This window comes from Perissodus microlepis, chromosome 2 (assembly GCF_051167445.1).
Source record: "Perissodus microlepis isolate ML-2025 ecotype Zambia chromosome 2, ASM5116744v1, whole genome shotgun sequence".
Classification (NCBI taxonomy): Eukaryota; Metazoa; Chordata; class Actinopteri; order Cichliformes; family Cichlidae; genus Perissodus; species Perissodus microlepis.
This window is the reverse complement of record NC_140462.1, coordinates 11,839,395-11,849,844: the sequence shown is the minus strand read 5'-3', so window position 1 is coordinate 11,849,844 and position 10,450 is coordinate 11,839,395. Positions and strand designations below refer to the sequence as shown.

Sequence of the window (10,450 nt, the reverse complement as noted above, 5' to 3'; positions counted from 1 at the left end):
AACAATGTAGCCAGAGAAATATTAAAGACGTTTAACTTAAATGGAAAGGTTCTGAGCATCCCTACCTCATCAAATGCCTCCACAACATCAAACGGATCAGCAAAGTCTGATGGACTTTTCTTCAGAGTCTGGTCAGCAGGCAGCGTGTTGTCATTGTACGATGTCACAAACTTAAAGTCACTGGTTCTTGAACCTGTGGTCAGGTACGCGTCATAGTTGTAAGTGCTGCGTAAAGTTCCCGTGCCATCAACATCTGCGTAATTAGGAGGGAGATAACCGCTGGGGATGGCAACTGCTCCGTCAAATAACAGTCTGGGCTTTCTCCTGCGACAAAATCTCAAACCCAGGATGATGATAATGAAAGTCAGAAAAAACGTGGACACAGACACCAGCGCAATGATCAGATAAGAGGTCAGTTTGGAATTGCTCTCATTAAAAGACAGATCCTTCAGTTCTGGCACCTCAGCCAAGTTATCAGAAATAAGTAAATACATGGAACAGGTGGCAGACAGAGAGGGCTGTCCGTTATCTTTCACTGCCACTACAAGGTTCTGTTTCATGCTGTCAGATTCAGAAATGTCCCGCTGTGTCCTGATCTCTCCGCTGTGGACACCAATGGTAAAAAGTCCCGGATCAGTGGATTTCACTATTTGATAGGACAGCCAGGCGTTCTGTCCGGAGTCCGCGTCCACCGCGATCACTTTGGACACCAGTGAGCCTCCGTGTGCAGCTTTGGGGACCAGCTCGGTCATGAAGGAGTTGCCCTCCGGGGAGGGGTACAGGATCTGAGGAGAGTTGTCATTCACATCTGAGATGAACACACTCACGGTCACGTTGCTGCTGAGAGGAGGAGAACCGTTGTCTCTGGCCATCACGTGGACTTTGAAGCTCCTGAACTGTTCATAATCAAACGACCTCACAGCGTGGATCACACCCGTGTCTCCGTTCACAGACAGATAGGAGGACACCGGGGCACCGTTCACCTCACTAGCTAACAGAGAATAAACCACTGTACCGTTCTGTCTCCAGTCGGGGTCTCGAGCACTAACGGAACATAAAGTGGAGCCCGGTTTGTTATTCTCACTCACATATGCGCTGTACGACTGTTTATCAAACACAGGTGGGTTGTCGTTGATGTCAGCTACAGATAACTGAACACTTTTAGTCGACGACAGAGGTGGAGAGCCCTCGTCAGTGGCAGTGATTGTAATGTTGTAATCAGACACTAGTTCACGGTCCAGTTGTCTTGTGGTCACCAGAGAATAATAGTTTTTAATAGAAGGAACCAGTTTAAAGGGGACACCCTGCTGGATCGAACAGCGGATCTGCCCGTTATTCCCAGAGTCTCTGTCCTGCACATTAATGATGCCCACCTCTGTACCAGTTGGCACGTTCTCCGGTGTGGGGTTAGTGAGTGATTTTACAAATATCCCTGGGGCGTTATCATTTACATCAGTCACATCTATTAACACTTTGGCGTAAGAAGTTAGACCTAAACCATCTTTCGCTTCTGCTCTCATTTCAAAAGAATTTCTGTCTTCAAAGTCAATCACAGCAGTTACTTTAATTTCTCCCGTTTTAGGATCAATGGAAAATACATTTATGTCGTCGTCAGACACGTGACTTAAGTCATACGTTACATCTCCGTTCAGTCTTTCGTCTGCGTCTGTCGCACTGACTTTAATCACTGGTGTATCTAAAGGACAGTTTTCAGGCAGACTGGCTTTATAAACGGCCTGGCTGAACACTGGGGCGTTATCATTAGCATCCAGCACAGTGACGCGTATGACTACGGAACCGGATCTCTGAGGAGATCCACCGTCCAAAGCTGTGAGAAGTAAATTCATCTCGCTTTGTTTCTCTCTATCAAGAGTGTTTTCCAGTACGAGTTCAACCTTGTTGCTATCAACAGCCAGAATAAAGTTGTCGTTCTTTTGAAGCTCGTACCTTTGCACAGCATTTTGACCTATATCTGCGTCACGGGCCTGCTCTATTGAGAAGCGGTTACCTCTGTCTGCCGACTCGCGTATTTCCATCTCAATCAAATTCTTTTTGAATTTTGGCGAGTTGTCGTTCACGTCTTGTATATGAAGACTTACACGATGAAGCTCTAAAGGATTTTCTAACACCAGATCCACTTGCACAACACATGAAGTTTTCTTGGCACAGAGGCTTTCTCTGTCGATTCTCTCCGATGTGATCAGATCCCCCGTTCTCAGATTAATATTACAGTAGCTTTTACGAGATCCCTCAAAATCAACACGAGCTTTCCGGGAAGATAAAGTCATCAGATCAAACCCGAGATCCTTGGCTATATTCCCAATCACGGAGTCTCGTTTCATCTCCTCGGGAAAAGAATAGCTCAGATCTCCGTAAGCGAGCTGCAGTGTTACAACAAAGCAAGAAAAGCAGAAGATCGGGTCTACCGCCGAAAATCTTTTGCCGTCTGCCATCATGGGACAAAAGACCCGTAAGAAGAAGAAATTGCTGTGCACAAAAACAAAGTATTATTCCAAAAAAAATTAAAGATTTCTTAAAGGATGGAAACAAAATAGAATTCGTGCAACGAGCGGATTCCTCTGAACAACTATAACTGATATGCAGTAATAGTGGGTGGAGATGAATGTGCTGCTTTTGTGCTAGCCCACAGCGGCACCAAGAGTTGTTTCTATCTAGTTACACTTACATGTCATCATGTCAAGAGTCTCTAAACCCATATTTATTTATCATACGAAAAACAATTCTTCCTCGGAATGCTTTTTCATCATTGATGAGCATCGCATACATTATGGTGTCAAATATTAAGGCTTAATTATGGCGCAAAACTAAACGTTTCAGCACCACGGTTACAGCTCTCTCCATTCCGTAGGTTTGACTGATTACAGATCCCGAGACAATCATGTGCAAAATGTGCTCACTTTGAATCATTTTGTTACAAGTGTTAACTCTTGAGAAATCTATGAAATCATATTGTGTTCCTGAAATGTAATCTAGGTAATATATTTATAGTAAAAATCTTCTGATAAAAGATATGTATGATGTGCTTAAGGAATTCTACTTTTCCATTTCTATTTTTTAATAAAGTGTTCACATGACTTGATTGAATGAACATTTAAAATATTAAACGATTATTACTACAAGCAGGAACAGCAAAGGACTTGCGTAATAGAACCGAGTGGAAGTAGTAATATCAGAGATAAAAACACACTTAGAAAAGAAAAAAAAAAATGTGCCTAGTTGTTTCAGGACCATGGACAGAGACAGCAGAGTGCCGAGTAGTCAGTAGCACTGGCAGCCACTGACACTATAAAAATATCAGTACTGCTTTTTCTGAATTTACACTTTGTCCCAGATGGGGCCCTTAGCTGTTACAGAATGCCAGGTTCCACAATGAGAAATGAGATTTGCTCACTCTGTCTCTCTTTCTCTCTCTCTCTACAGAAAACAGTGTGTGAAACAATTCTCTGAGCTGCTTCTAATGCCATGTCAGCTTCACCACACCAAAACATTTCTTCCTCCTTCCCCAAAATACTAGTTGTCATTAGTAAAACAGAAAACTAAACTCTGACAGCACTGAAATTGCCTTTGGAGAATACTAGATAGCACTATGGACTCAATTAAAGGGTGATGCTAACTATTTTGTCTTTAGTATTTAGGTTAACCTTTCAATCTACCCCTCTCTTATTTCTTACTTTTTGCATTCTCGATTGCGCTTGTGCATCTTCTCTTCTTATTTAGGTCCCTCGCACTAGAAATGTGAGCAGAATAAGCCACAAAGTGAGACAATGAGAAAGGAGTAGATACTACAGCTTTAACAGAGACACACATACACACAAAGATTGAAGGAGAAAATTTTGATCCGAGGTCAAATAACCCAAACTCCTTCTGAATACAAAGAAGCAGTAGTATGAGGAGTCCTCCTTCCATCATGGATTGTCTATTTCAGCTGTGTGTCACACCTCTTTTATACACTCCTGGTATCCAGTGCAAAACACTTTGCAAATGGATGCATGAATGCCTCCTCTCTTCTGTGTCTTCCACATGCATTTCAGGAACTGAAACATTGTTTGTCATGGTGTACTAAGAGTAATTTTGGGGTCACAGGATGGAGGAAAGAGGTGATGAGGAGGCAAAAATAAATTCAATAAATATGAGATGTTTTAGCTCATTTTACTTTCTGCCACTGTCTTTGTCCAACTGTTCTCTTTCCGGATTTGCATTGTTCTTCTGTTTGAATCACCTTCGTTGGACTCTTGTTTGGACTCATTCTTCTCCCCCTCGGTGACTTTTCTCTGTCATCCATAAGTTCAATGAAATAACCCTTTGTTGTAACCTTTTTGTTTGCCTCCTTTCTGTGCTCCCTTTTGTATCCTCCTTTGAACAGATTGTAAATCATAAAAATATGTAATTTAAATAAATAAAGAAGATATATATTTAGTTAAATCAAAAGTTAAATTTAAAATGTTAAATTTAATGGAATCTAATCAAATAAACTTTATTTGATTGATATAAATTTAGTTTATACAAGACACATTTTCCCCAAACATTAAGTATTTGGATAAATGATTTTATATATTTTACTGCATTTTATTCAAAATTATTGCTTAATGTTGCTTATTGAGGGTCAAAAAATATTTTCTTTGAATCTTAAATTCTGGTGTTAGCAGCTACATAAGTTTTAAGTAAAGATGAGTCTGGCAACCTTACTCACTTGCTAAGTCCACCCACAGACAGATTTGTTTTTTTCTGATTTATCGTCTTCTACAAGCCAACAATGAATCATTTTTTGTAGCTTTTTATGAAAACAGAACTCCCCAAGACTCCCCAAGTTCCCCTTTAACAGTATTTAAGGTTATAACAAAGGACAGCAGACAGTAAGCATCTCTGGTATCATATGGCAGTTTCACTTTCTCATAGTTATGTTTTTGTTACATTTCTCTATCAATCCCTCAGGCTGGGCAAGTTTCCTGAATAGCACTGTTGTATTCATAATGACCTTTGAATGCCAAAATAAGAAATTTCACCACATGGTTGTTTCAAATGTAAACAGTATTTCTATATATAAGTCTATATATCTGTTGAGTTTGTAATCAGGTAGCGAAGGCCACGTCTGGGTTCAACACTTTATTTCAGGCTTTACAGCGGCACTCCATCTTTTTTTACCTCTCTCTACTTTCTTCTTCTCCCCTCTCTCTTACCCAGCCTCATTAGCGGCACCCCTGGTCTGACAGGGTAACAGCATGTACTAATTTGCTTCCTTCCTTCCATTCTAGAACCTTGTGAACACAACATCTTCCCCTTTTCTCAAATAATACTCTCTCCCTTGCAGCACAACATGAAACATTCGACAGCCTTTTACTTTTGAGGCAATTAGTAACTTCAGAACAGTATTATATATATCCTGATAGAAGAACTGTAATGGCAAAGTAAACGTGCCCCGGATCAACCCTGAATCACAAGGAACAACCATGTGCCTTCTTCTCAGCTTATCAGAAGTCACAGCTGGAATTAAAGATAGGTAATGAAACTCAAATGCACTTTCCATTCACAGTCATTTCTCACATCTGCATATTTCTCCTTTCTTTTTACCTCTGAACTATTTCATAACAAAGTCTTTTGTCCATCTTGGTGGTTGTCTGTCCCTCTGCAGGGTGGGACGTGCAGCTGTCTGTGCTGAGCTTATGTTTTTCGCCTCTGTATCAGCTCTTTGTGTGTGTTTTGAGTTCTCTGGGACGAGTGAGAGACGCGCTGCATTCCATCTTCTCCCATCGAAAGAACTCTCACCCGTCTGCTGCTGTACCTCCAGCGGCTTGGTGTATTGTGGCTCTCCTTTTCCCACATGGAATGGCTTTCGTACTCTCACTGAAGCACCCACAGTCACTTTAGTAGGTTTAGCACCTCTCTGTCTGTATAAAGTGCACTTCTTTTCTGTGTCAATGTCACTTTGGATCTGATGTGGTCATATTGTCCAGCATCCTTCGGTGGTGGCAGGATGTTGAGTTTAGTCCGCATGGCTCTTCCTCTGAGGAGCTGGAAAGGGGACTCACCGGTTGTAGCATGGGGAGTCGCTCGATAATTTTGAAGCAGTTCTGTAACCACAGTTTTTCATGGTCGCTGAGTAGCTTGTGCTGTCTGTATGGAGTCCTTCAGTACTCTATTAAAGCGCTCCACACATCCATTTGCTTGAGGATGATAGACGCTTGTCCGGATGTGTGTTATGCCCCTTTCAGCGAGAAACTCAGCAAAGGCAGCCGAGGTGAACTGCGGACCATTATCAGTCGTAATTTCATAAGGGTTTCGTTCACGGGTGAAAATAGAAGTCAGGAATGCAATCACTGTCGCAGTTGAGGCGTTTGGTGTGAATGCGACTTCAGGCCACTTACTGAAATAGTCAACTAGTGTGATGGCAAACCTGCAGTCATAGGTTCCTTGTTCAAACGGACCAACAATGTCGACAGCAATATGTTGAAACGGACCCTCTGGGAATTTGATGGGTTGTAACGGTGCAGGTGAAACAGCTGCTGTCTTGTCACATGATTGGCAGGTTGTGCATGTGGACAATATTTCGTGGACCAGCTCATCCATGTTTGGCCACCAATATAGATCTCTCAGGTGTTGTTTGGTTCGGACCATGCCTTGATGTCCTTTCCCTCGCAGAGATTTGGGAACGATCAGCCGTGTTCCTCTAAATATCAGCAGTGACTCTGCTGCCAGTTCATGTCGGACCAGGAAGTAGGGTTTGACATCATCTGGTAAGGATTTGCTTACTTTCGGCCAGCCCGAAAGAACGATCTGTCTTAGTTTTGTTAATTCAGGACAGTCTTCACATTCTGCTTTGAAGTCAGCCAGTGGAAGCGCTGTTAGCTGAGGAGAAATTTCAGCAATCTCTGTGATTAAGTCCTGTTCAGAGTCTTCACTTGTGTTTGTGGTATGCAGGGGAACACGGGACATACCGTCAGCTATAACATTTTGGCTTCCTGGACGGTACTCTAAGTCATACTGGAAACACATTAGTCTGGCTGACCAACGTGCTATCCTCATGCCAGCTCTGTTCAAACCCTTAGTACTTAACAGCGGGGTGAGGGCCTGGTGATCAGTTCTCAGAGTAAATCTGCGTCCCCATATGTACGTCCTTCATCTTTCGACGGCCCATACGCAGGCGAGGGCTTCTTTTTCAATTGTTGAATATTTCCTCTTGGCTAGGGACTGTCAGTGCGCCCCAGGGTGGCTGTGGCTACAATGTAGCTTGCCATCACCAGTGTGTGAATGTGTGTGTGGATGTGTAAAGCACTTTGGGGTCCCTAGTAAAGTGCTATACAAATACAGGCCATTTATTTTTACCATTTACATTTTACTTTTGCTCTGGATAGTTTTTATCATTAGCCAGGTGTTTCTCGGATCCACACCTGAAACAATGACGCTGTTGCTCTTTATCACTTGCCTCTTTGTGTCATTCTTTACATGTAGGTCCCCGAGCTTGAGCTGGTCGCGCTCCTCTTTTTCCCCGAAGACGTGCGTCCTTCACCTCCACAGCTTGTACTGCAGCAGTCTGGGCTGTGGGCGCAGAAGAGAGGAGTGTAGCATTCTTGACCGCAGCCTCCACCTGACACGCAATAGTAACTGCCTTGTCCAATGTAAGGTCCTCCTCCAGCAGCAATTTATCTTTAACAACACTGAGATTAGCATTAGCAACAAGTTGATCCCGAATCATTTCACCATCCATTATTCCAAAACCACATGGCACAGCTAACGCTCTGAGGGCGGCAACATACTGGGTCACAGTTTCATCAGCCCGCTGAACTTGCTGTCTGAATGTGTGCCTGCATGCCACTACATTCACTTTAGTGACAAAGTGGTTTTCAAGCGTAGTCATGGCGTCAGCAAACGTTGTACCTTGATTCGGCAGTGTGTAGAACAGTCGTTGTCCCTCTGGTCCCAAGCAATGTAATAAGACGGCTCGTCGTCTCGCCTCCGGTCATGCATTTCCCGTAGCATTTATCACTAGCATGTAGTTCTCAAAGAATTTGCGCCACGTCATAAACGGTATCGGCGGCTCACCCGCATGTTGCAAAAAGGGCGGTGGGCTCGGCAGTGAAGCGCTCATCCTAGTCGCCAATTTGTTGAGTTTGTAATCAGGTAGCGGAGGCCACGTCTGGGTTCAACACTTTATTTCAGGCTTTACAGCGGCACTCCATCTTTTTTACCTCTCTCTACTTTCTTCTTCTCCCCTCTCTCTTACCCAGCCTCATTAGCGGCACCCCTGGTCTGACAGGGTAACAACATGTACTAATTTGCTTCCTTTATTATAGAACCTTGTAAACACAACAATATCCACTATAAAATCCTAAATCTAAATCAAAAGCAGTCCTATACTCATGAGTCATTTGAAAACGTTTCACAATAACTCTATCAAGGCATTACAATTTTTTTTATTATGTGAATTATCACAATTCCGCAAATTAGCCCACGTTGCCTCACAATTACGCAGTTATTTGTAAGGGTCTTTCAGGCTGAGACTGAGACAGAAAAAGACTGAACAGGGTGATCCAGAGGGTCAGCTCTGTTCTAGGATGTCCTCTGGACCCAGTGGAGAGAGAAAGAAAGGACATCCTTTAAACACAAATCAGCGTGATGAGAACTACTGATAATGAAAGTAAGCATCTTTGGGGAAAAAAAAAATACCTGAGGAGAACTTTTTTTTATCTTAGTTTGTCCCCGAGGAGGCGGGGTTTATGACCTATACTGCAGCCAGACACCAGTGGGCGATAGAGACATTTTATGATTATAATTGCATCAGTGTATATTGTGCTATATATATAGTGTCAGTTATATGGCTGAAAGTTAGCATTGTTAAAAATGTTATATCACGACTGAACGTGAAAAAGAGAGTTACAGATCATGGAGCTGGCCAAAGTACCACTGTCACTATAGCAGAATTATGAAATGTGCATGCTTCTTGGCAGTATAAGGAAGTATATGGGTCAGAGAGGCAGATGCATGCACAACCACCCCCCCAAGAAAAAAAAAACACTTGCTCTGGGATGACTGAAGCAACAGATAACCTTTCAGCACAACATTTACCAAAACCCGTTCTAACACTCCTGGAACATACATGTGAATAAGTGTCTTAAATATCTACAAAGCCTTCTTAAACCCTCCCTACAAATTATAGCCCTTGATTAACCTTACTGACTAATCTTACTGATTAGATATTAATTCAAAAACCTATAGAGCTGTAGAGCTGCTCTATGCATGATAACGTAAGCCAAATATTATTGCATGTAAAATGTGGAAATTATTGGTATATGGAATTATATGGAAAGGAGTTAACGGAACATGCACGTCTATTCCTAAAATTAATGATATTATCTATATTAGTAGACATTGTGCTTGATTTTACACTAAATACGTGCATTTTGACCCAACCTTTTTCTTAAAACATTTTCTTTTTTTTGTTTATTTGCTTATTTTTTTGTTTGATATTCATAGGGGGGACTTTTTTATTCAATAAGAAAGAAAACGGTAACAGCAAGTGAATAATTTAAATAATGATCAAAACTGAACTGAAACCCTTCAGTTGCATGAATGTTAGAAATACTAACAATTATCTTTCCATAATGAATGCCAATTTTGATTATGAGAGGAGTGAAATTTCAAATAATGTAAAAATGCCTAGCTTTATTTACCTGTCTGGTTGAATTGTGGTCAAACGTGCTGTCATATTTTAACCAGTAGATGGCGCCTTTTACTTAGTACTCTTGCCTATGAAAAGAATGCAACACTGATGAATAAGTGGCAAGTGCAGTGGGTTATTCGTGTAGTGTTTCCCCACTATGTGTTCATATATGTTTCATATGTCCTCACTGTAAAAAGTCCTGGAAATGTCTGACATTGCCAAGATATAATAGTCTATGCATTTAGGTGAAATTAACACTTTCATGCTGGACTTTCTCAAGCACTGACACGTTCTACACGCACTGCATGATGGTTAGTGAAGTCCAGCAGTTCTGTTTATGCTCTGCACATATTTCACATATGAATTGCTCTCTGCTTCTGCATATAGCAGTAATGTTGATTATATACTCTTGCTTGTTTTTATTAGAAGGTGAATCAGGCTCCTACCCTCACAAATGTACAGAACATAGAGCACAGCTGTTGGCATATTAGCCCATCGTGTGATCTATGATTGTCTGTGTCCTGTGACTGATGGGGATCAGTTATTTTTTTGAAGCAATTTTTTTCCCTTTATTACACTTGCAAATCGCTCCAGTTTCTGATAGGAGCTCATGTAATGTTTATATGCTTTTTATGAGATTCAGTGCTGGCCCTGGATGATTGATTTCAACTTGTGGTCTGTGCATGTGAGCCATGTGTAAGGTGCAGGACTGAAGGATAAATAAATTAAATTAAAGTAAAAGGGTAAATGCTGTGAGAAACACAGCCTATTAAG

At 41.7% G+C, this 10,450-nt stretch overlaps 1 protein-coding gene across 2 annotated transcripts in view; it reads right to left on the bottom strand.

Moving 5' to 3' along the window:
* Positions 1-2,588, bottom strand: part of LOC146392385 (protocadherin gamma-C5-like) — a 308,150-nt gene extending 305,562 nt beyond the window's left edge. Inside the window, exon 1 of one of the 2 annotated variants that reach the window (XM_084946758.1) lies at positions 66-2,588. In XM_084946758.1, the coding sequence (XP_084802884.1) occupies positions 66-2,456 (2,391 nt within the window). In that variant the 5' untranslated portion in view covers positions 2,457-2,588. The remainder of the gene's footprint in view (positions 1-65) is intronic. The other variant, XM_084946919.1, reaches the window with a different exon arrangement.
* Between the last annotated feature and the right edge of the window lie 7,862 nt (positions 2,589-10,450).